The sequence below is a fragment of the Phaenicophaeus curvirostris genome, chromosome 12, assembly GCF_032191515.1.
Source record: "Phaenicophaeus curvirostris isolate KB17595 chromosome 12, BPBGC_Pcur_1.0, whole genome shotgun sequence".
In the NCBI taxonomy this organism is placed as follows: Eukaryota; Metazoa; Chordata; class Aves; order Cuculiformes; family Cuculidae; genus Phaenicophaeus; species Phaenicophaeus curvirostris.
The window spans coordinates 759,880-786,901 of NC_091403.1; the positions used below are offsets into that span (position 1 = coordinate 759,880).

Consider the following 27,022-nt stretch of genomic DNA (forward strand, 5'->3'; position numbering starts at 1 on the left):
AGCAAGTCCACGGGGCCCCATGAAAAACAGCACCATAAAGGATACAAAAATATAATCATCCATGTAGCGTTTCTTTAGGTTCTCCACTATGGAATCCTCTGTGATTTTGGAAAGAAGGACCATATCGTCCACTCCACTGTGCTTGACATTGTGGCTCTGCCAGTGGTACCTGTAGTGTCCTTTGCTGCCCTGCAGGAAAACACAACAAGCATCAAAAAGGTTACTTATTAGTATTAAAGAACTGAAAACAATCTTTTCAAATTCCGACTCCCTAAATATTTTTCTTTCACTGAATTCTACTCCTTGATCCAGGTATCATGTAAAAGAATATATAATGATGTTAGCTGACTTGCCTCTGAACTATGAAAGAACTGCACTGCCCTCAAAAATTAGAAGCTACTTGCAAGGGCTTTTGTGAATCTCTACACACAGAGGGGATTTTAGATAGCAGACATTTCTAAACCCAGCAGAAAAAACCCAATCATTCCAACTGAGATGCAGTCATTGGAAGCTAAGGATGCAAAAAACTACACGCCTACAGTGCAGCTATTAGTCGTGAGGATAATTACCACCTGAACTATTCAGTTGGGTACAGTGAGTTCTCCAGTGTTTACAGCCTTTTAAGCCAAACCTGCACATATGCTGTAACTCAAATGGAAGCCGGGAGCCTGGTGCAGTCAGTATTCAGTGATGTTCTGCAGACTGCGTTACCCAGCTTGGGGCTGCACGGTTCCTTCTCATCAGTTAGTCACCACGCTTAACTGACATCCACAGCGATGCTCCCTCCCCACACTCGCGTTGCTATTTCAGGATGCGACTGAAAACTCGTGACATTTCAAGCTGTACCACTTCAAATCAAAATCTGTTTTTTTCCAGCTGATTCGAACAGTAGTTAGGTTCTGCAGATACATCCACAAAAACATTTAAATCCAGTCTAGATCAATTCTATTAATTCAGCTAGAAATTTGCTCTCCAAGCCCACAGCTGTTTTCTGTAGCCTGGCAGGTAATGTTGAAGGAGTTCTGCCCACCTGCCTTCTTATACTACAATTTTGTTTACGAAGTACTGAAATTAGTGATGGTCGAATTAAAACATTTTACACTGAGAAGTTATCAAGTGCACCAACAAGGAAAATGTGGCCAACAAAATGGCAATTCTGAGTATTCCCCTCATTTTTTAACACCACAATTTCAAACCACAGGATTTAGCTACACTGCTCCATGTATGTTATGGGATCAAGTCACATTTATCAGAGTATGAGCAATTAATTGTTATCAAGTATCTTGCAGAATAAAATAATGCATCATTTTACAGATCAAATTGGTACCACTGACGAAGCTCCATCGCTGCTAACAACACTGAAAAACAGTTGCAAACTCTGCTGTGCTATATTTAAAAGTGTTTTCACTCAACCCCCTCCCTGGGCAGCCTCTGCCAGTGCCCAGTGACCCTTTCTGTGAAAACTTTTTTTCTGATATTACACTTGGAAAAAGGAACCAGCAGGCTGACAGAGAATACCATTCTACACAGAATGCGGTTCACTATCAGATAACAGAGTAAGCTACAGAAAAAGTGTAAGATACTAGAGTGGCAGAACAATCAAGCCTCCCACTGGAGGCTGTGGCATCAGACCCAGTAAATTCAATGGGAAGACAAAGCTCACAAAGCCACGGGATGTATGGAAAACGCGCCCGCGCGTCACAAACCAGCAGACTTTATAGAAGTCAGTGGCTGTTGCAGACTGTGATTGAGCCACACACAGTACCAGGCCAAAGGGTTTTCTCTCCCCAAAGCCACACAAACGGCACGCAATCAGGAGGGGCCGCGCCAGGGAGGCTCCGTTTGCCCCGAGAGGAGCATTCCCAGTGTTTACACGCTGATTTAACACGCAGCTGCCATCAAATCTCAGTACTACGTGTTCCATTGAGTCAAACGGAAAACGATAAGAGAAATTTAATAAAAAGGCAGTAGCCTAAATATCCAAGAACTCAAGACCATGGAAGACAGCTGAGAGTGGCAGCACTGAGTAGTTCACCTTAATTAGCATCCCATTTTAAATGGCACTTTCTATCCGTAGTTTGGGACCACTTTTTTCCCTTTAAGCACAGCTTTACGAGCAAATACACAGAGAAGCAGTGAATCATCACTGGGTTACTGTCAGACATCTCCCTAGGATCTAGAAATAAGCCTAAGCTTTAGCAGTGCCTAACTGTGTCTGTGGTTAAGTCCTGCCCTCGCTCTCCCTTCTGCAGGAGCCCAACACCAACAGTGGCCACACAGGCCGGCACCTCCTTGGTTTGGGCAACAAAGCAGAAGTGCTGTTTCTACAGGACACCGACCACCCCCCAGGTTCTGGCTCTTCCAAGCGTGAGTGACGACTGCACAGTCCAACATCAGTCACTCCCGACTGGCACTATAACCACGTCCCGCTGACAGTTAACTGGGTTTCATATGGGTCTGAAAAAACTCCACTTCATGGCGGTTGTAAAAGCAACTCTTCATATTTCTCCAGGCTGCGTGTTTCCTAAAGGTCAAGGATATATACTTAAAAAGTACAATGTTTTCCAACTGCCTGCGATGCAAACACTTTGCGATTTGTTCTTACTGCATATTTGTTGAGAATTCAACCTTTACTTTAGCTAGAGCTTTCTACCATCCACAAGAAAACAGAGTAATCCGGAGACAATTTACACCCAAGCTAGTTACCTGGTGTACCTCAACTTGAACCTGCATTTCAGAGAGCACTCTGACAATTCGCTCAGCTGCTAATTGTCCTGTTTCCCTTCACATAACATGCTGCCTCCTCCACCCGCTCCTGTCTGGAGGGTGCAGAGACAGGCTGGGTCTCCTGGGACTGACCAGGTCCAAGGGCCGGTGGAGACGCTCCACATGCCAGTGTCAGCCCCAGCCCCAGCCCCAGCGAGGGCTCAGTAACTCCAACAACCCAGAAGAATAGAGAGGCTCAGGGCTCAGGTCCATCTCTGGGCCCTGGCATGCAGTCTGGATGTCAGCAAACAGCAACGTGGCTCCTCTCAGGTTTTCTCAGTGAAATATGTTATCTAACTGTACAACACATAAGCAAATGAGTCTTTGTGTCAGCACTGACAATGCCTAAGCATCTGACAACGGATGAGGTTGGCAGATTAGGAAAAAAACAAACCAAACCAAAAACCCCAAACCACATCAACAGCCAGCTAAGAGCCAACCAAGTGGAAAGACCAGTGTTGAACCACCTGGCTGTCTCCATGAGCTGCACACCCAGCACGGGGAACGGAGGCTGGGCTGCTGAAGCTGGAATTAAAGGCGTGTACCACACTGCTGTCAGCTGTTATTACTCATTTGGCTGTTGTTTTAGGCTCAGAATCAGATCTGCTTTGCACTGACAAGAATAATATTCATGAGTCACAAGATAACCCTGTGAGCCTGGAGCCTCCTGCTTCCGAGCCGTCCTGCCCGAGGAGCGCACGAGCCCCCTCCTCTCCACGTCAACTGCTTCACCAGCCTCAGTGCTGCAACAGTCGAGACTAAAGAACCCAAAGGCCCCTAATTCTACTCTCACTTTGTGCCATGTCTCTTTACACCCTCTCATTAATACACTAAAACAACTGCTACATTAATACCATGAGAGGGATGTAAAATACTTTCCATGTGCTAAACTCTGTCGAAACTTTCTGTGTGACTTTTGGTATGATATGGTTAAAGTTTTGTTTGGAATGAATAATTAATACTGATGGGATGTTTATTTACAGAACTTTTTTTCTGCTGCCTCCACCTTGCGTTACAATAGCAACTGCTGGTTTCTTACTTTTGCCTTTATTGTTGTTTATATATTTTTACATTATCCTAAGCAACACATACTTCATGTGGCTATAAAAAGATTGAGTCATGCTGTGTCACAACAGGGTTTTCTTCTGACTGGAAAAAAAAAGAAATATTTCTGTATTTCAAGCCATTTAAAAATAGCATGTCTAAAAATAAAGCACTAAAAACAAGGGATCAGAAGAGACTGCGTATTCTGCCCCTGAGAAAAAGCCTCGTTCCTCTCTCTTCATCAGAACTCTAAACTACAATGACCTACATGCCATAAATAATCAATCATTCTTGCTTCCCACAAAGGGAAAAATTGCCATCCTGAATCTCTGCCAGCTTTTTTCAGTAGCAAACATCAATCCTCCACCACAGCGCAAAAGGGACTCTCAGCCTCCACAAAGGAGTAAAAGTGTCAGGATGATCACAGGCACAGCCTTTTCTCTCCCTTTTCAGCTGGGACAGAACACTATTGCAGAAAAGCCCTGTGGTTTTGGAGGCACACGGCTATCTACCCAGCCTGGCATTATGAATACAGTCCGAAATGATCCACAGCTATTATCTTATCAAGAGACATCACAAAACTGAAAAAGCTGCACACGATTTACTCTGCCCTTGGCACCAACACTCCTACCAGCAGAGGCACAGCACTAGGCTCCTGCACGCATCGTCTGTACCAGCTTTTCTATCTAACTAGATAAAACCAAAACAAAACACTGCTTTTTGCAAAGATATCAACGATGAAAATAGTAAACTTTTATAATCCACCTACAGAAATCATTCACATTGTTCTATAAAGCGAAGGAGCTTGCTGTTCTCAGCGGACAATACTGCAGCAAAATTTAACATGAATTTTGATGCTTGACTGGCATAATCAAAAATGAAAAGCCACGGACCAAAGCACTCCAAAATAGCTCCTGTATGTCTAATGTTAAAAAACCCAGAGATATTGGCTGCCATGTTGTGACCGTATTTCAGAAAGGAAATGAAAGGAAGACAGCAGAAGCAGCTAGATGGATGAAGATAAAAGGAGAATTTAAAATTAACATGAGGAAAATATTAAGGGAGACAAAAAGCAGTGCTTTAAGGTTTGAGGAAATACCAAACCAAAAATATTGAGCATCTAGCAGGAGGACAGATGTTTTACACAGAGAACTAAAAATACCAAAAACATCTTAGGGAATGGAAACTACCAGCAGGTTGAAATACTGAGAAAAAGATTTCTGTGGGGAACAGTCTCCAGTTCTCAGTCTGCTCTCCGAGCGGGGTGGCTCAGCCCCCTGTGACAGAAGGAGTGACTCCAGCGCTGGTACCGGCTGCGGGGGATCCCAGCAGCTCCCGCCTGTCCCAGTGTGGGAAGGGAGGCACAGACCTGCAGGCTGCCCACCTGAGCAGCAAGAGCTTGAAACACAAGACGCCTTGTGGGATCACGAGAGGTCTACAGGGTACGTGCGGCACGCTGGTTTTCAGGAGACAGGATAGACATCAGCATTCCTGTACGATAAATAACCAAACGCTACCAAAATAAAAGTTACTTCGGTGTTGGACTGCGAGGATCACATATTGCATCAGTATTAATTTTCACCAGCATCTTTAAAAGGTTATTTTTAAAAAGGCACAGCTACTCGACAGCACAAAATAAGGATGGGAATGAGCTTAAGAGCGGATCACGCCAACATGCACGAGGTTTTGACACAACTTACAGAGACAGTGGAGAGATACCGGAAAGTAGTTAATGAACCATACATTCGTTAACGAACCATAGTTAATGAACCATACATTTGCTTATTTCGCAGCTTTTTGTGTGGCTGTGGCCTAATGTTCCAAGAAATAATCTTCTCAAGGAAATGCCGTACTGTTAACTGCTTAGTATGATGGATTTGCTCTCAGATATTAACTGCCTTACATGACTTCTCCAGCAGTCTCCAGAGCTGTTCTATGTTTTTTACTTGCTCCTCACAGCACGAATAGCAGAATTTCCTGTGACTGTGGTGGATTAAACATAGGGCCTGCAACAGCAACATTTAGTTGAGATATACACACACACCATTCCAGGGACTCCACAGAGCAGGATGTGAATGAATTCTTAAAAATCTTATTATTTTATCAACAGCAAAACTACCAAATATGTAGAGAAGCAATCTTAATAAATGGATAACTTCTGGTTGGCTGAGATTTAATTGGAAGATGAAAACATCCAACATGCCCGTTTCAGTAACTCAAGGACACACGACTGATGGAAAACCTCGGACTTGCCTATCACCCCAAACGTACTTTTTATTCATTTGCTTAGCACACCCTTGTAAATATGGATACAAATCGACTGAATTCCAACGTGACGCACTAACACACTCCAGCAATAATAAGGAATATCATATTCTACATATGAAACTTACTTTTTAATCAATAAATTATTGAACAGCTACAGTTTCATTGGATGTTATTTGTCTTCACCTCATTAATTGCCAACACGTTGAGAGTAAGAACACAACAGGTTGGGCAGATGACAGAAACAGGCATGGACTTTGTTTTATTGCTGTTGTTTTTAGTGAAGAGTATCGGACTAGATGTTTTTATGCCAACAGCTTCATCTAGTTGAGTAAAAGTATGGCACAATCCTACAAAAATGGAAGGATTATTTTATAAAGTAAGCACACCAGCTACATCACCTCCCCAAATCACACTGAATTAAAATTATTTTGAAAAACAACAGTTGACTGTTTGTTAGTTTCTTTTTTTCCCCCCTTCTAGGTATAAATACAGCCGTTTTCTGAACTTATTTACAAACCAAAGGGAATATAAATTGGAGCTTTTTTAAAGTGAAGATTACCATGTAGTCACATGCCTGTGACAGTTCAGGCTAAAGAAAAACACTCTTCATTGTAATAAGCAGAATAAACCAGCAAAAGCTGCAACACAGCAGATAACTGTGGCCAAGCTGGGTTTTTCAACAGCATGTACTAAAAAGCACCTTTGTGCTGACACCACAAAATTTTATTAGTGCGAAGCTCTGCTCAGAGTTACAACCTTTAACTGCTCAGATGCCAAAACAAGATGGGCAGCCAACGACTCATTTCTTAACGGGGGGCACTGGAATGGTCGCTGGTTTCAAATTAACGTGTTTTTGAGAGACTGGTTTCCATCCTGCCAGCCGCTGTGACCGTGACCTGCGCTGCGGTGCGCACCATGCCGTTCCAACTGGGATGAGCAGAGCAGCAGAAGACAATCACTGCCCTGTTGTACCGGGGCGGTGCCCTGCGATAAAGAGCTCATTTGCCCAAACCTTGCTTACAGAATTTCAGGGTATAGTTAGGTTTATCTGGGATTTTCGTGATTAGGTGGGTTCAGGAAAGCCTGTGTTCACATTGGGTTAAAGAGTTGCACAACTCATTCTCAGACTGCTCAGATGTAGCTGTCAGTGACTTGATTTCTATCGAGGTCCCCGCAGTCCCGCAGCGCTGGGAAGCTGTGGAGCGGGCAGCAAGGAGCTAAAAACTGCTGTCACTCACTTGGGGGAGGCAGGAGCGCTCCCCAGACACCAATATCCCCGTTTCATATGGGAAGGGTCAGTGACGGCAGCTGGGGGAGCTTGGCTGGGGGAGCTTGGCTGGGGGAGCTTGGCTGGGGGAGCTTGGCTGGGGGGGCAGGAGGAGCGCCACAGTGGAGGAGGTTCCAATGTAAAAATTGCTTTCTATGTTGATTTTAATTTCACAGAGTGCTGAGTAAACAGAGTGTGAGCCCCAGGACTACAGCAGCTTCCTGTTTACCCCAAGAAGACTGACTCAGAGCAACAGGGGAAAGGCTCGGGAGCGCTCTCTCACCTACCGGGGAGCTGGCACCTGGGTGGTAAGACGCAAGCAGCTCAACCCGCAAATTCCTTTTTATTAGCTTCCATGTTTTGTTGTTCAAGCAAGAAGTTAGGTTCTACTTCAGACACTGTGGTAGACATACTATTTGATACATTGATTAAGCCTTTAACTCTTTAAAACACTCCAACCTTAACATTCATTTCAGTGCGTGCAGATACAAATGCTTCCCTGTTTAATTATTACATAAATACAAACAAGAATTCCTTTGAGCACTCCACCTCAGGAATCAGTTTCACATTTTTCCAATGGACCAATTCTGCAAGTTCACACCAACTCCCCAAAAGCAGCTATTAATTCAAAAAGCAAGATGAAGCAGAATCTTGGAAAAAGCTGTATACAAACCTGACAGATCTCACGCACTGAGGAGACTCAGAGTCTTCTTCACTTTGCCAGCTGTACATTCCTCTTTGGCTTGACCTGCAAAGTCCTCACAATCTGCTTCCAGCATAAGGGTTGAGGATGGCTACAAAACTCCACTGTGGCTTAGGAGCACACGCTTTCCAGAGGTCACAGGAGTCGCATCAGAAAGCGCACTCCCCTGCCAGCTGGACAAGCCAATTCCTCCCCTCATCCCACAGTAAGGGGGGAAAGACCCAGTGCGCAAAACTGGGCAGACCACTCCAGGTTTTCAGTCATGCACGTAAGGACCAAACCTGAACAACCCGAGCAAAGAGAACTTTCTTCTGCAAAGTACAAGGTGACAGCAGGAAAAGCCTAAGCTACTGAAAGTGAAGATAGAAACGCGAGAACTTGGTAAATGGATCATTTCAGTGCTTAAGCCAGGAGACAATTCCAGTCACAGGTCTACTCCTCCTCTGTCAGGGTTTGATTTTAACCAACAATTACACTGTGTAATTTGTTGTTGAGCGCGCAGGTGCCACTGAAGGTCTGTAGCAGAGAAATCCTTCTAACCAGACCATCCTCCACATGTGCATTATGAATAAAGTTAATATTTGCTATTGCATTGATTTTTTAAAAGTTTAGATTATTTAGTCCAGGGCAGCTTTGAGAAGAAACTACTTCAAGAATAAAGTATATAATACTTCGGCTTATTTTCATTTAATGAATATGACAGTTTTACTGGCTTTCACTACAGTATCTGCCTAGTCAATATGACGACAGAGATATTCTTTGAATGGTTTCCTGAATAACCCAGCTTGCTTAAGATTTCACAAGGCTGTCATAGCTTCCTTCCAGACCCCATGTTTCGAATTATTTAGTCCAATTTTTAATTAGCTTGTAACCTGACTCTGTAGACTTCCATATTTCCAAAATAATTCATATGGTATCCAACAAAATAAAACTAACAATTAACATACATTATCTCCACTGCTAAGTAGCTCATTCGGGCAATGAAGTCAATGTCCCCAAAAGGTGGAAGCATAGAAATGCGTTGGGAATAGGAAGAGTTCATTCTACTCTAATGGAACATCACAATTATCAGTTGAATTACACAAAGGTAGTGTCTGTCCCAAGATTTTTTAATATAACCTTCAATCACCAGGATGCAGGGTCTTTATGGTGATTATGTAGGCTGCACCAATGCACGTGCACCCTGCATCTGCACTGTCTTTGGGCGGAATATAACATAACGTGTAGTGATAGTTCCTATTAGCCTACAAAAGGCAGGTTTTAACAAAGAAACAACTATTTTCCTTTCAGTTTTTTCATGATATGTCAGAATGTTTCATGTTAATATCTAGCATTCAAATTAGTACTGAAGCAAGAAAGGTAACTGAAAACTAATTTAGACATCTAGCTCTCTTCTCACTACAGACTTTTATCAGATGTGTGAACAAGCAAGTTCATTTGCAAGCTATCATTCTTCATATATTTGCTATAAGGAACTGATACTATCAGGATACGTATTAGTCACTCACTGATGTTCTATTGGCACAATTGTGCTTTGAGCAGAGATGCCAGCCAAAGAAGCTTTGTATGCATTCCAGTAGGCTTAAACTGCTGCTGTTTCAAAAACCCCATAACTTCATCACCAATCTTTTGGAATTACGCAAAAGATCAAATTTAGATGTCTGTTACACCTTGTAATTCAGCACTGGCATCATACATTTACACAGGTTTCAAACTACTGCTGTTAAAGGGAAACCAAGTCAAAAAACTAAGTTTCAAACTCTGAAGAAAAACTGCTGCATAGCACTGCAGATAAGTTACTCCAGTTTTATTTAAAAGAATCTCTGCAGTGGTGCAGCGTGATGTTGCATTTTCTTTCACCTTTATTTTTCCACCTCTGTGTCTGGCTCTGGCTTCCTGTCAGACATTTATTAACATTTTACTCTCTTAACCTCATTTCACCAAAGGTCTTTTTCATCTGAATACTCAAGTACAGTGAAAAGACGCAAAGCATCCAAAACCTGAAGCCCAGTCCAAATAAGTGTTTCTTCCCTTACCCTCAAATTGCATTGATTCAAATCTGTATTCAACATTCTACCTTAGGTTCCCTTCATCACCTCCATTTGTACCGACTTGTAGATCTCATTTAACTCTTCAAAGAACGTCTCTGTTAGATAGCTTTTAATATGATTCATCCAGCTTATTAACATTCCTTAAAAGGGAAACAGTTTAGCATCTTATCTCCAAAACAGAAAGCTAGCTAGCTTTTACCATCTTAAGCAAAATGCTGAACTTCATAGTGAAAACTTGGAACAGGTGAAATTCAAGCTGAATTACAAGGTTTCAAAATGCGAGAATGGATAGAATTGAGGAAAAAAAACCCCAAAACTTAAAGTCTGAGATATTAAACTGTGGCTTAAGACTTTAGTTTGCAGAGCTTTGACACAAACCCACGTTAAATTTAAATGCTTGCGATGTACCTAATTTTCAATTTCTGGGCTCATTCAGACTCTGAGTTCAGAGTCAAATCCACAAACTACAGGAAAAAAAATGTTTAAAGTATTAACTAAAACCAACTGATAAGCACAGCATTCTGACTCAGAAAGGGCAGCTGATAAGTAAATACTGTTTCTTTCTCTCTAACCCTGAACAAGCTGGACACAAACCCCATGCTCAGATAATTGATATCCTGTAACTTTTACCTGCTGCAATTCATTACATCGTGGAAAGCCCTTTGAGGTCCCCTCTAAGGAACAGGCCAGACTTTCAACCTCCTGCTACTTCAGAAAGATGGGTATCTGTAGCGACGAAACACTGCCCTTATCTGCACACCACAACTACTGCCCTTTTCTGCTGCATATTTTGTTTTCCCTAAATTTGTGACAATAAGATTATGTGAGGATTCTTACACGACCAAGAATTTTTCAACATCACAAGCACTTGGATCACTGACCTATGATATTTGGATACATGTGAAAAGATGCCAAAGTGCTGATGCAGTACACATTTCTACATTTATGAGACTATTTTCATAAAAATCTGTTGTCTTCCTTTGAAAAAAGAGATTTAGATATGAACTTACAGGCAAGTTCTTCCAAGTGATTTCAGGTGAGATTGTTTTCTCTACGTAGTCCCAGACAATTCCCTGTGACCACTGCCAGTAACCAGACTTGGTAATTATTGACAGAGAGCTAAAAGCTATTCCTTGACACTATCACAAACCATCTCTCTAGCATCACTCTGAAGAAGTCAGAGCTCAAAGTTTAACTTCAACCTCTATGAATGAACCTAATAAAACACTCCAGCACTCCTCATTTTGTAATCAAGCTGCTTGTAGCTGGCCCTAGTATCCACACAAACCTGAAAATAAGGAAAAGGGCCTTTACAAAAAGGAAAAAGCCACACTAAGTGTCTTGGAACATTTTTCCATAGAATTAAAAAAAAAAAAAATCTAGGAATGGGAAACACTAGGGCAGATCTCAACACAATCCTGAGTTTCAGCATAGTACTAGTCTTTATGTAAACAGAGCTGAGGTTGTGCCGAGATAGCTGTGTCTAGATGTTGTTAGTACCCAGAGGAAACAGGTGAATAAAGAAACCTGAGGAGTATCTTTTTTCATCAGTTGCTTGAGGTTCTTTGGTGCCATAAACAATGTGTAAACAAAGTTCAGCATGAATAATTCAACATCTAAAATACTGGAACTCACTGAGGCTTTCAAAACCAAAATTTTTTAATTACGTGTTCATAATTAGAAGAACAAAGAAACATGAAATATCCAAGTATTTGTAATAACTTATCAACCTATTCTGCCAGGTTTATTTATGCCTAGGTTAGGCTTTGCTAAAAAGAAAACCATTCTCCTCTTGCTTCTGCGAGAAGTACCTTGGCCAATTACAGACGTTTGTGCCAGGAATGGACAGGAAAGGCCATTCTGAGACAGCCCAAACTTTCTTATAGATAGCATCTTTCTTTTGAATAAAAATAAATGAGAACATAATCCACACATCTTTTCCTCCTTGTCTGCACATTTCAGATTTCAGAGGACTAGCTGAAACCTATCTGCCACGCTGAAACAAAGGACATTTGTTTCACTGCTTATGGAACTGGAGCTTCAAACATCCTCCAAGGTAACCTTTCAAAACTCACACAAAAGAATCAACAAAACTAAGACCAGCAAGACCAAATCCAACAAGACCAGAGTAACTCATTACACTTTTTTTTTTTTAAACGAGCAAGGTCTAAACACTGTCAGCAATTGAGCAAATCTACAAGTTTCTGCTGTTTTGCTATTTAAATACAATTTTTAGTATTTCAGACTCACTCTACTGTTAATACATTCAGACAGCAAAAGCAATCACAATCACCTATCTTAATTAAGCAAAGCCTCAGAGTCTTTCTTTAGGTTTTTCAAAAGAAAAATGAACGCACTGGTAGAAGCTGTTCTTTAGAAAAAAGTGTAAACAGTTTATTATATAAGCAACACAAAATGTCTCTCCTGTAGTTTATACTGCATTTAAATGCAGAAACAGGCATCTGAAAGCCTGTGCACACTAGAACGGTTCACCTAGTCAAGTTTCTATATATGTAGATTAAAAACCCACTTAATAACCCATTTTCCTAATAAATCTTGATGTTTTATATGCAGTACCATCCTATCATTTCAGGTGTCTGTTGATTTCACTGCGATTTAAACTGAATGAAAAACTGTTGGTTTTTACATGCCATTTCCTCACATTACTGCAGGATTTGGAAGTAGCTGGAGACCAGGAGCGAAGTTGGGCCAGAGGGCACAGCTCACAGCCTTCTCCTCTCCTCCTTCTAATTCCACTGGGTAGATTACGGGTCCTCACAAGCGGGGGGCCATCCACCCTCATCGAGGTCACTTCAGGACAGCGCACTGTCCTGTTACAGGACTCAAAGCACATGATGGAAAAGGGGATAAAGGCATAAGGCGTAGAGTACTTGAACCACTTCAGCAAGTGAGGTGGGCTATGAAGCTATAAGGTGGTCGTTTAGCAATGTAGGTTTGGGATTCACGCTCCCACTCTCAAAACCCACGCGGATGCTGTTCTGTGCTTTGGTTTATCTGAAGTACAATAACTGAGAAAAGCATGTTTCCTCCAAGGTTCCTTTAACACGCACAGTTCTATGTATCATCTAGTGAAGCAATAGTGGAAAAACACATCACACATCAGGCATGTGATCTTTAACCATCCCGGTCCCCTGCTTTTCCTTTCCCTACAAAACGTTAATCTGAACAACCACATGAAAAACTATGTTGTGCAGCTAAGTGTGCCTCTTGCAGTTAATGAGAGCACCTTTGAGAATCCATAGGTTAAAGAATGAGATCCCGAGACGCGCAGATGTGCTTCTGCACACTCCTTGTGCAACGCCTGCCTGCCAGAATCATTTCATTTCCACTGACTCACAGTGAGAACGAGCAGGAGGCAGCCTGCAGCTATGTTCTCGCCTTGGAGTTTGCTCCCGACCAACCCCAGCGTTAACAATGGTTGATTTACAGTGTTTGCATGGCAGAGCACCAGGTAAAGCCCAAGCTTCTAAAGAGAGCGAGACAATATAGTGATTGATGAGTCAGTAATGGCCCACTAGTTCAGCAGAAGGGCTACCCAAAAGGGACTAAACTTTCCAGATAAAGTGTCAAAGTTTCAGCTACTTGCAGTGTGTTCTGGTAGAGCTACAGCAGCAAATGGACAGAATGACAGAAAGTACCCCTGCACCTGCCAGCTCTAATACTTACCTGTCCTGAATCTTTAAAAATCTGAGCGGTTTTAGTTTATCATTGAGATATCATCCCAAAAAAGGGAACTGGCTTCATTCAAATTTTGTAGACTTACCCGCCCCAAGAGTTTAAATTGGTCAAGAATAATTGCAAAACAAGCCTTACAAGGACACGTTTAGCTACAGAACATAAAAAACATTCTTCATTGTTCACTGTATCCTGTTACCAGCTTGAACGTAATTTTAGCTACTAGTGTTTTTTTTTGTTCTGGCAATCAGATGATATTAACTTCCCCTTTGTTTTTTCTTTTCCTGTTTGTACACCTGCAGTCTCAAAGACCAAACAGCAAGAGGACTGGTATTTTATAGTTGGCCTACTACTCTACATCTGCGAAGAGCAGAATGACAAAACACTTCCAAAGCCCTGAGAAAAAAAACAATAACCTTGACTTCCAACTTTAAGATCCAACTTTAGTCGTCAGGTTAAGTAATTTTGAAATACAAGTTTTTCTTCTTCCAAAATCCTGCCTGCTTCAGATGTAAAATTCACAACAGGCAGTTAACATCCCAGCTGCTGACTCTCCAGCTACATACTCAGAAGTGCAGACTAGGAAGAACTCCCCGAAGTCTGAAGTGCATTCTAGTACAGTAGAAAGTTCCCACTGGTATCTTTGACTGAAGTTTCTCTTCCCCCATCCTAAGTTATGGGCTGTTTTACTGCTCTTGAGTATCAGCGAGCCAGTACAAGCCACAATAGGCAAGTTACAAACTGATGGGGGCAGTTCAGCTTGCTTTGTCCTTTGCAGTCCCAGGCTGGACTTCAACTACACTCAGCACAAAGAAAAATCCTACCATACTACAGCAGGACAAGCCTGCTAACTGCTTGCTCAAATTTAAATGTATTCTGATCTGACAACAGGCACATTTACAGGACAAGTCAAGTGAAAAAGTTGCCAAACGGCCTCAGGTGCAAAAACGCCTCAGCCTCTATCATTAACAAAATACCCCAACAAAAGAAAACCTGATTTCAGTAGGTGAATACTCTCGAGGCGTGTCAGACTAAATACTTGTTCATGACTAATTCATTAATTGCAGTAACAACATGCTTCTCTATTACCTTCAAACTACTGCCTTCGGAACAGATTTATCAGACCATCCTTAGCGACGGCAAAAAGTTTATGAAACACTTGCCTATACACTAAGGGTACACACTGTACTGCCAGTACAGCCCAAAGACACTTGCTTCAGCACTTGCTCTCTTTCACGCGGTTAAGACTGTTTTCAGAATAAACAGCTCTTAAATTCCTTTCCACAAAAGAAACTCTCAGGACTGGAAAAAAAGTTAAGTCTATATACTTATCCTATATCACTGAAACGGGGATTTATGATTTTGTATTGTGTTCTGCTCTTCTGGGTGGGTTTGAGACGCTCCTTGCTTATCCAGAATTGGAAGGGTTTAGTTCTGTCAAGACTCTATCCATAACGGCTTAATTTTGGCCAGTCTGAGACATGCAGCTGAACTTTATTTAGTCTGAGTTTAAGTACAAAACCAGAAGAGGTCAAGCTCAGGAGTCCTAAACTAAAGATCAAAATCTCCTGTCACAGAACTAATTTGTATTTTTACTGGTGAATTGTGTGGGAGAGGTAAGGCAGCTGGCGGTACCAGCAGGAAGTAGGGAGCACATTTCTAGTGATCACAATGCTTTTCTGAAGTGCACTGCATTTCCTTCTTTCCTCATATGGCTTCATTAGTGACTGATTAAGAAACCAAGCTGAGTGCTTGGAGTTCACCCTTCACCCCCAAATCTGTACTGAGAACACAGAATAAAACATGAACCCACTCAAATACAGATCTCAAGAAATAAAACAAGGACCAAGCTGGGAGGTGCAAGTGACGTGGATGTTCCAGCTACTCTTTCTTCTTCCACTATTGCCAATAATGAATTTAGTGTTCATTTCACTAAAAATACTCCATAACCTCCACTAGTTCCAAATCTTTATAATTTAAAATACACCACTATTCATTTATAGACCAATGGAAGCTCTGCTATACAACAAGGACTTACAACTCTGTAAAGACAAACTTTTAGTATTGTGAAGATGGAGGCTCACTTGTCTTAATCCACCCTACCACCACCTAGTCATTTAACATCACTATTAACTCTATGTAGAAAACCGCACCGTACACAGCTACAAAGAAAACAGGCCTGACGTGACCCCGCCAAGATTAACCTGTGATTTGAGGAAGGTTCGATTGTCCAGAAACACTTCATCACCCCGATTCGCAAAGAAGGATGCTTGCTCTGCCTAGGACAATACCAAATATGGGAGCAAGTAGCCACTACTGCTCTGCTTCCTCTCACGTGTCCCTAGAATGAATCAAGAATAAAAACACAAAGTAAACTACAGGAAGAAACCACTGCTGGCCATGAATTTATTCTGCATATTGAGATCAGGTCTCTGCGGACTGGGTGTGCTGGTATTTCAGGCATTAACAGCCCTGGAACCAGAATTCCTATTTACCACTAGCATTCAAGAGCAGTACTCATGGGAACAGCCTTCAGACCCGTGGAGAAGTCAGCTGGGCAACTGACACTAGGAACCGGAAAGCTAAGTGGTCCTTTCAGTAATAAAACCATCAGTTAACAGTAGTACTATTTACATGGAATAATTAATTTATTCTCTACTACCTTGTGCTACTTCAGTTTAACCACTTCGTAGCCTCACAAGAGGCTTGCTGACATTGTTAAACACATTCCTGCGACAGAGGCCAAGGTCAGTAGAAAGTGCAGTCAGCTCTGTACCGAATACGTTCTGTGTGTTTGAAGGCAGCTTTAAGCTAGAAGTGAACAGTTACCAGTCTGGATGCAGTTCAGGACAGATTTACGCATTTTTACCTCTTCTGCCACAGACATCTCAGCAGGTTTAAGCCGCTGCAGTAGGACTATGTTTCCTCTCCCGACAGGGCCAATCGATTCAAAAAAAGTCACCTTAATTCCAGGCTATTTCAGCCTTGCAGGTTACACAAAGAACAGCCAGGATACCCTCAAAAACTGAAAACTTTCATGTTGCCCTGCCCTGAGAGGTTATTTTGACTTCTCTACTGCAAAGATTTTGTAGGAATCTTTGGTTTGCTGAATACAGCAATTATTGACCAATATAGTAGTTCCCAGCATACAATTAAAGTTGAGGGGAAGCACCAAAAAAGGCTCTGGAGGCTACCAGTACAGCGTTGAGTCCTGGAAACGCGACTGTGCATAGGGCACAGTTTTTAAGTGGAGGAAAAAGAAACAGCTGAAGTAATTCTGTTCTCAGTGGGACTAATGTATTCTAATCGGTAAACTCAAAATATTGATTTTTATAGATTAAAGCAATTCAGAATTCAAGAATTAATCAAGTTTACATGAGAACAGTGTCAGCAGGGTATTTTATGGTATAGAAGCTACATGTAACAAAACCATGCTTTGTAATACATTAATTTCCACAGTATCCACATTTTTAGTTCAAATTATGGTAGGAAGGATATCAGAGGTTTCCTGACAAGAATACTGTGTCAGTCTAATCTGCTTCCATAAAAACTGTACTATCAAAAAAACATCAAAAGTTAAAGAACTAAATATGACACAAGAGACTAAGACAATGATGGAGTCCCATGACTAATTAGAATTCCCTATGTGATTAGCTCCTTCAAAAACCATGATCTGTAATTTAGAAAGCAATTTGCAAGTGTCAATACCAAAACAGCAGAAACAATTATGCAAAATTCATGTTTTACTGCCTTTACCAGGCGATATTATAGTCTGAATCAATAAATAATTCTGTGTAATCAGCTAGTACCTCTGTGCTCAGAAAGCAGGGATGGGTGGTTTTGTAGCTTAATATTCCCTCTCAAATGAATCTCATAAAATTTGAAATTGTCCATTTAATTTACATGTGTCTGTATTTAAAGTCTGACTGTTGTCAATTACAGTTATAAATATTTCTGCACATTCCCCTTTCTTTTCCTATGTAGTGAATATAGTCAGGGATGCAGTAGAGGAAAACAAATTCTTTCATGGTTCATAAACAGACAAATCAAATCCTTCTCAAATACTGGAAGAAAAAACAAATACTCGAACTTGAAAGTATGCACTTGTTCTTGAGAGCATGAAATGGCCTTCAAGATTAGGTTTAATGAAAGTACTCCTTCAATATGCCTCAAGAACGCTGCTTTCACTCAGCAAATGAAGTATTTTCCAGTTCATATACCAAAACATCTGCACTAAGATAGTTTAAAACCCGAGCAATCAAAAAGAACCACAACAGCTGGAAGCCCAACAGCCACCAGCAGGCTAATGCTACCCATACACACGTTCACAATCCCTAGGTGAACTTTTGTCCTTGGAATCTCCCAGCTACCCCCCTAGACCAGTCGTACTTTGACATCAAATGGACTACCAGAGGGTACAGGGGGTGCAACCCAAAGGACTTCCATAAATACACTTTGGACTAGTGTACTTCTTTACAAAGCTGGGAATAACATAGGGTTAAGAGTTCGTGCAAAAGCAAATTTGTAAGCACTCAGGCATTTGTGCAGACTTGTAGCCTGTAAGGCAGGAGAAAAAAAAACAACAACAAACTAAAACAAACCAAATAACAAGATCAGACAAATTCTTGACTATTGCTTGGCACTGCAAGTATATTACTGACAAGAGGTATCCACTTCCATCTTTCTGTATTTCTGCCATTAGCGATATACAGCACAAAGCACAGGAAAAGACATAAATCATTGCAAAAGACAACAGTGAGCACCGGCTAAAATTTAACGCCTCACAAGTGTAGTGGAATGTCAGACTGAAAGAATACTGTCCTAGGTGTAGGATCAAACATCTGGCAGGGTATTATTTCAAAGACACAAGTATGAAAGATTGAAAATCCTGAGTTTTAAGAACATCTGATGTGTTTTATAAAGGAAATCAGGCTGCATTGTTCAGACTTGAATATGACTTCAACACTTAAATTAGAGAAGGCTGACCAAGAACTGGTTTCAGACTCAGGCTCAGCTGATGAAGCTGATTCAGTGAGTGGTTCTGAGCTGGCAAGGAAAAAAAACCCTCACACTTCCTGTACTGGGACAAGTGCAGCTCATCACTACAAGCCTGCCAGTCCTGCTCAAGGATGCCAACCAAAACCTCTCATTTTGACTTCAGACTGCTGAACAAAGCATCAAAATAACTTCCAGAACCACATGCTTTTGCATAAACCATTTATGTTCCTTTTTTTTTTCCTGAAGAAGTAGGCTAAAAAAAAAAAAAATCTATCATCATCCAATCCCAAGAGTATAAAGCCACCACCTTTCACATTGTTCCTCTGACAGACAGAAGTGACAGACACACTTCTGGCAGCTGAAGAATCACCCAGATGACGGGAGAAGAGAGCACTGGAACTGTATCACGGTCCTTTTCTCACTTCAAGAATGGTGTTCGTCTTGAAGCACGCTCGAGATCTGCTCACGCCTGGCTTTACCATTAAGTTCACATTTAGTTGTTGAATATATTAAGTTAGGTCAGTACATCATTCTTCGTACTTAACAGCACCTCTTGAGTATGCTTCCCAATAACCCTGACTCGTACTCCAATGACCAACACAGCCTCCCTTGTCAGCTCTCCCACTGGCATTGTTTATAAAAGTGTTCTCAGTTTCAATTAAAAAGGTTTGATTCAAAATTTCTTTTCAGAAATACACTTTACAGTTTTGTACCCAATCCACCAATGGTTTTAATGCCCATAAAATGCCACTACATCCTTGGAGAAAGATCCTTCACCACACAGCCCTTCCTAGGCTATTTACATAATCTTGAGCTTAGATGTGAAGCGGTTAAACTCCAAAGCCATTTACACATTCGGATGAAGCATATTTAATAAAATAGTCATTAAACACCTTTAAGGTTCAGTGTGTGGAAATGCTTTAGACTAAGAAACCTTTTTCTACCACAGTAATGACTCCATAAGGCAGAGAGAGCAAATCCCATGCGCTGCCAGGAAACAACTGCACACCTGGTCCCCCCAAGGGGTTTTTGCATTTGTAAAGAGGGGAGGGTGGGAGAACGGAGGAAATCAGTAGGTGAAGAATAGGAAAGCTAAATGATGAGGATGAGTCAGGAGATGAGCAACAGCCGTGCTTCCTGGGCAGGACAGCGATTGGCATCTCAGGAACGTGGGGGAAGGGAGCAGGAGATGGGAAAGACTGACCTGAGCCCAGGAAGGACTGTCTAAAACACAGCTCCTCACACCCAAGCTCCCTGAGGGGTGCCACAAGAGGCCAAGATTGCACAAGAGAGTCCCAGTGACTGGGCAAGGTGAATGGCTAAACACCTCGTCAGAGTCAGAGACAGCTCTCAGTTCTGTTCCTAAGACAGGGAGAAGATTTCTGTCTACTTTCTGCCATGTTGCCCTTACATTTGTAAATACAGCCGTGTAGTAGAAAGAGCCAAACACACAACAGCTATCATAGCCTACAGCTCGCTACAGCAGTTTCAAAAATGAGCAAGTAGCCCATACACAAGCAGCGTTAAAAAAAAAAAGAGACACTTCCACAGGAGCATCCGGAATGCTGGTCATTTGCGAGCAACCAGCATCGACCAGAAAAGCTCCTTGGCAGACAACAGGGCAGTGAGGAAGCAAACGACCTCCAACAGATGAGAAACGTGCACAAGAGAACCTTCATATGATTTTCTCCCCAAAGGTTTTGCCTTTTATTTATGCTGATGTGAACCTGTGCTGCTCATATTAAATGTGATGCTTTGGATTAGCACAAAGCGGCTTCATTCAGAAGTTAACAATAATGCAAGCCAACTCTTTCTTGCCAAAGCCTGTGCCTGGTGACTTCTGTGTGTTTGCAGAGAGACTAAACTGCTTTCCAAATCCTTATTTTTTGCAAGGCACACACAGTCTTCCCAGTTCTGAGAACTGCCTCTTGGATTTTACTCCTTCTAGTCTTGCACTGTTAACTTCCAGAACAAAACACGGTTTCATTAGGTGCAAAATCCCTCTCCAAAATAGCCACACACCATCTAGATCAAGAATTCAGCTTCCTTAAAAAAGCAGTCTGAAGTATTACATTACAATTGTGTTTTAGGAAACTGAAAAGCCAAGCAGCTCAATTTGTCATTTATAAGCCATATGTCACAGCAACAACCAGAACCAAAGGGTAACTAAAAACCTGACAATTTACAGGCCAACACCAAAAGCCAGATCCCAGGTTAGTCTCTACCAGAACTCCAATGATCTGTGTCAGAGTAAGTTCACTCCTACGGTTACCCCGGGTTCTTCGCAAAGCAAGCGTGAGAGCTAGGAGCTCAGGAGGAAAGACCACCTCTTACCTTTTTGCTCTCCTCATCTCACACTGCAACTACAACTCTTTAGGTTTTAGTGATATAAAGGATTCTTCAGTAGCTCTGAAGATGTTTATTTACATATTCTCTATACATTAGTGACACATGCATACTGTATTAGAAGGCAAATCCAAACAAGCAGGCACTTCTGATTCCTTATGCTGAAATTGTACAAAATACTTTATTCTTTGATGTAACTTGGACAAAGCAATGCATGACCATTTTGATCGATGCCGCTTACACACTAACTCCTAAAACTGTGAAGAGACTAACCGGTATTTATTGAAGGAAAAGTACTTAAAATTATTAGAAAAGGAGTTGAGAAGACTTCACTGAAGAGATACGTGACCTTAGTGTTTCAAGCGACAAACCACTTCCCATATTAAGATGAGAACATTACTAAGATTTTACTGAGAACTCACTAAAAGCTTGACACACCATTTCACTGGCGAGCTATCACAGAGGCTCTAAAGAACTTGTGTTAACTTCCCCCATTCCTTCCTCAAGCAATGCTTTAAGAAGAGGCAGTAAGACTGGGGGAAGTTAGCCCTTCAAGGTAGGAAAAAGAAGCCACAAATAGTTTAGTTAAACTGATAGCACTGTGACTGCAATTCCTTCATGACAAGCTAGTTATTTTATGCACGGGGAGGGGACAAATTCTGGAAGGCAAAAGAGACTATGAAAAAATGCTGAAGATGTACATACATACACAATCATGCATTCAGCTGCAAAAGCTTACACTCATGTTTTCTCAAGAAGTGCTCTAACTTACACGATATGTCCACAAACCATTCCCAGAGGTCTGAACTAGGAAGAAAGAGTCAAGCATGCCCATAATGTAAACCTAAACGACACATGCCAAGCCTGAATCACTGGCCTTGCTATTGAACATGCTACTGTGTTGCATTAAGTTTTCTATACCCATCAGACAAATACCATCTAGCTACAAGATTTTTCCACTAACGCACCTCTAGACATAATGCAAAGCACATGCTGTTACCCTCTCTACTATCCCACATTTGGCAAAGAGCAGGGTTTGAGCTTATGCTACTGTCTGTAAGATCAGACAGAAAAGCACGTTTTGAATACAGAAACATCAGTATCTTGCTTGTGACTTTCTTGCAGGAGAAAGACTCAAGATAGCATAAGGTCCCAGCTCACATCACACACGAGTTATTTTGGGACCAAATCCTAAAGGCTGGCAGGTCCTCTCAGGCTAACTGAGCAGTTTTTGTTTCTGCAGACTTTCACAGGCACTACACGTAGTCAAGACAATCCCAGCATCGGGCTGGATTGGGCTATAAACATCTGACCTCTACACACATCAAGCTACGCTGAACTGTAACAAAAAGGTTCCCCTTTAAGAATCAACCTCCAGCCTTTGTTGAAGAGGTAGAAACAAGAAGACATCAAACAGGCCCAGATGAAATGCCTACTGACTGCAAAGCTACAGAAAAATGCTTAGCATTGAAATGCTGATGAGAAGCAACAGATTAACATCCTTTCTTTTCTTAACATAATTAGACAACCCTGGCTCGCTCAGCTGTTTGTGAGGTATTCCAGATACTGCTGAACCTGCTTTCTCTTGGAGCCTCCTCTCCTCACTCTCCCCAAAGGGGTAAAACGCTTCAGTAGAACAACCTTGAACAGAGATTATGGAAAAGCAGGCAAAATTGATCACTGATGGGTTGTTGTGGGAGTGGTTATTTAGTCTTGAGTCTTGGGGTGTGTTTTTTTTAATAACTACGATAGCAGCGTATGCCTTAAAAGCAGTATTGTTTGCTGATTCACGTTCAATATCTTATTCTCAAGAGACTCAAGCTGACAGCACTCCAGGGAACAACCTTCCTCTGACGACTACAGAGCTACTCCAAATGAAAGGTTCAAGATCACATCATCACATTAACACCAAAGGATTATTTTTGTAGCATGACACAGATTCTCTATCCAGCTCCGTCCAAGATCCTCCAATGGAACCACACTAATGACACTAAAAAGGCCCAAACTCACAGTACAAAAAGCAAAATTCGCATAAAGTTCACCTGACCTCACATTTCACTTTGAACAAGTTTTAGCTTAGCTTCAGCGAGGCTTCCTGGCCATTAAGGACCCAAGGACCCAGTCCTTCACTGGAGCAGGACTACTTTGCACTTACACATTTTTGAAGACTTACAAGCTCCAGCTGAGCTGTTAAAGGCTCTAATTTCAAAAATTACAACACGAAGTTAAGAGAATTGATGCGTTTCAAGATAAAAGGATTAAAGAGCTGCCACATGTCCTTGAAACTGTCAGCTTTAATGCAGCTTTGCCCCACTGCTGCTCACTCCCACCTCGTCCCGCATCGTACAGCCAGAAACAGCTCATCATAGAATCATAGGATCACCAGGTTGGAAGAGACCCACCGGATCATCGAGTCCAACCATTCCCATCAATCACTAACCCGTGTCCCTCAGCACCTCGTCCACCCGTCCCTTAAACCCCTCCAGGGAAGGGGACTCAACCCCCTCCCTGGGCAGCCTCTGCCAGGGACCAATCACCCTTTCCGTGAAAAATCTTTTTCTGATGTCCAGCCTGAACCTCCCCTGGCGGAGCTTGAGGCCATTCCCTCTCGTCCTGTCCCCTGTCCCTTGGGAGAAGAGCCCAGCTCCCTCCTCTCCACAACCTCCTTTCAGGGAGTTGTAGAGAGCAATGAGGTCTCCCCTCAGCCTCCTCTTCTCCAGGCTAAACACCCCCAGCTCTCTCAGCCGCTCCTCGTAAGACCTGATCTCCAGCCCCTTCCCCAGCTTCGCTGCCCTTCTCTGGACTCGTTCCAGAGCCTCAACATCCTTCTTGTGGTGAGGGGCCCACAACTGACCCCAGGATTCGAGGAGCGGTCTCCCCAGTGCCGAGTACAGAGGGAGAAGAACCTCCCTGGCCCTGCTGGCCACGCCGGGTCTGGTCCAAGCCGAGATTGCCAAGATCCACCCCATGTCAGTACATCTCCTGAAGCCACGCTGCCTACCTGGGGGCAGACACCAGCCTGGATTAAAAGTAAAGCAGCAAGAGGTGCCCAGGTAGGGCAGTGGGCTGCCCAGTCCTGCCGCAGGTACCCGGGCGCCGAGGCCGGGGGGGAGGCACCTGCACAGCCCCCCAGAACCAACCCACAACTGGTGCCGCGGGGAACCCGGCTCCCTGCGCTGCGGGGCCCGGCGAGAGGAAACGTTCGCTCTAAGTCTGATAACTCAGCAGAAAAGACAATTTAGAGAACACAGAGCACTCCTACGACGGGCTTTGCCCCACTCCGCAGAAATCAAAACTGTCAAGACAAAAAATAAGGGAAATAACGTGTATTTTTTTAAGAGAGAACGAGTATAAAGTTTCAGGAGCCTGGCAGCGTGATTCCTGCTCACAGCGGTCACTGCGAGTCCCGCCAGGAAACCCTCCGGCCCGCTCTGCCCGCACCGAACGCCGCCTCTAGCGACCACTGAACAACCGCCTGGGGGCAATTCACAGCAAAAGCAGCGCTTCTAAACAGTCTTTCCTGGGCTTGTCGCAATCCTTGCTTACGGACAACTCGAAAACATTGTTCTGAGCAGCTCGAGATCCCACAGCGAACAAACTAACTCAGGAGCAGCTGAGTACCACACGAAGGGCTGGAAAGGAGCTGCCCCGCGGACACCCGGGGAGGAGACCTCGGGGAAGAAACCACAGTGAAACTCATCGAGGGCGTCACCGACCGCTCACAGCGTCTGGAAGAGTGAGGGACACCCCGACAGCGCGGGGGGGGCGGGCGGACACACGGACACCCCGACAGCGGGGGGGGGGGAGACCGGCACAGACACACAGCGGCGAGGCGGGGGGCCGAGCGGGCAGGACACGCAGCGATCGCGGGTTTGGGGTCACCAGCGCTTCCCCGGGGTCCCCCCCCGTCCCCCCGTCCCCACTCACCATCCCGGCGGCTGCGCTGCCCGCGGCTCCCACGGCCGGGGGGGGGGGGGTGGGGCGGCGCGCGCAGCCGGCGCGGGGCGGGGCTGGCGCGGGGCGGGGCTCGTGCGGGGGCGGCTCCGCGGCGCCGCGACCAAATATGGAGAAGGCGCCAAAGCCGCCGGGGGAGCCCCCGCCCCGCCCCCCGCCCCGAACCCGCCCCCGGCACTACCTGAGGCCGCTCCCTCTCGGGCAGCAGCGCCCGCCCCGCCCCGGCAGCGGGGAGGCCTCCCCTCACCGCCTCCTCTCCGGCCCCGGGTCCCTCAGCCGCTCACCGCCCTGTGCTGCAGCCCCTCGGTGTCCTTGAGGTGAGGGCGCAGCACTGAGCCCAGAGGCCGAGGTGCCCCCCAAACAGGCCACGATCCCTGCCCTGCTCCTGCTGGCCTCGCTGTTCTGGAGCCACGCCGGGTGCTGGTGGCCCTCCCAGCCCGCTGTCCCCCGGCTCCCCCAGGCCCCTCCCTGCCAGGCAGCCCTCCGGCATCTCCCAGCTGCGCCCCTCGCCCCACACGGTGCCCTGGGAGCGCCCTGCTGCCCCGCACGGTCCCAGCTCATCCCTCCGCCCGTGCAAAGCTTCCTGCAGGGCTAGGGTGCTTCTAATCCCTGGAAATACTGGAAAGTACGAAGCAGCCTGGTACCAAGTGGATACGGAAATGACTCGGACGCGTATCCTACAAATGCAAACCCCAGCGGGTGCTCGCCGGGCAGCTGGCACTGCTCTCTGCTGCTTGTCCCTACAAGAACACAATCAGTACACCTTCGGACTGGGGTCTCTACGGGACCAAATAAGTAACCCCCCCGCAGCTGAGCACTGCAGTCCTGCTAACCAAGGCTTCTCAGGCTCGCAGCCCCATCGATGACCCCTGTGGATGTCTAACCACCACTTCCGAGCTAGAATATAAATAAAATGGAACAGGGTAATTAACAATCACAACAACCCCCGACCTTGAGTTAATGCTGCTTCCAAACCACCTTGAAAAGCACTCTCAACAGGTACCATTTCTGGTTTTCATCATTATGTATTACCGGGTTGTTATTTTTTTTAGTTTATCTCTGGCTAAAGAGAAGTGCAGTTACTGGAAAAAAAAATGGGTTCAATTTTTGTTGCTGTTGTTTTCTAAACAAAATAAAGACTTGCTTCCAAGCTAATCTAGAGCTTAGGCACGAGTGGATTCACTTCTAACTTTTCTGAGGCAAGCACTGGTCTGGCTGTGCCGAGGCAGGCGCTGGTTCCAGAGCCAGACGGGCAGTGCCACTCGGCACAGGTTTGTGGCTTTGTCCTCCTGGACCAGGCTGCAGGATCAGCGTGCTGGTGTGCGAACACGAAACGCAGCGGATGAAGCGTTACAGATTGAAACCAACCTGATGCGTTCAATACAGAAATAGAACAAAACTTGAACTCTTCATCTGGCTTCCTCTCAGGTCCCACATACTTTGGTGGTTTGGATGAAATACAACAGCCCCCTGGGCACGTTTCATCCTAGGCTTTGAAGAATACCAAAACACTTCCTCAGCTCACATGGGTTTATGCTGTGTGATTACTGATCATGTAAAGCTTAAGATTTCCACAACGGATTGCTTGGATGTTAACTGGCATCGCTGCGAGGGGAAGGAAATATTTTCATTCAGAAAGTAGTTGGGTGATAAATATGACCTGTGATAGCTACTAAAGCAAAAACATACCTGAAAATGCTGAGAGAGAGCAAAACTTCACAGGAGATGAGTTTCATGCTTTGATTCCCAATGGGAGGTAACAGCAGTTTTACGGAAATAAGACAGGATGTTTGCCTAGTATTTCATTTGAACATGGAGATGTTACATAAATTGATGAGACTGTAATTAAAAAGCAGGGGAAAATCCAGAGAGTGTACACAGGGCCAACAAAACAATCTATATAGGATTTTTAGTTTTATCTGTTTGCTT

At 43.8% G+C, this 27,022-nt stretch overlaps 1 protein-coding gene across 3 annotated transcripts in view; it reads right to left on the reverse strand.

Annotated features, from left to right (window-relative positions):
* The window catches only part of MYO1E (myosin IE), a 70,709-nt gene extending 45,615 nt beyond the window's left edge, over nt 1–25,094 (reverse strand). For all 3 annotated transcript variants that reach the window (XR_011338319.1, XM_069867191.1, XM_069867192.1), the window contains exons 1-2: nt 25,067–25,094; nt 46–189 (exon numbers count right to left, since the gene is read on the reverse strand). Coding sequence is in view for 2 of the 3 variants with exons in the window: in XM_069867191.1 (XP_069723292.1) it covers nt 46–189; nt 25,067–25,069 (147 nt within the window). In the remaining variant the exon portion in view is untranslated. The remainder of the gene's footprint in view (nt 1–45; nt 190–25,066) is intronic.
* Nucleotides 25,095–27,022: the final 1,928 nt, after the last annotated feature.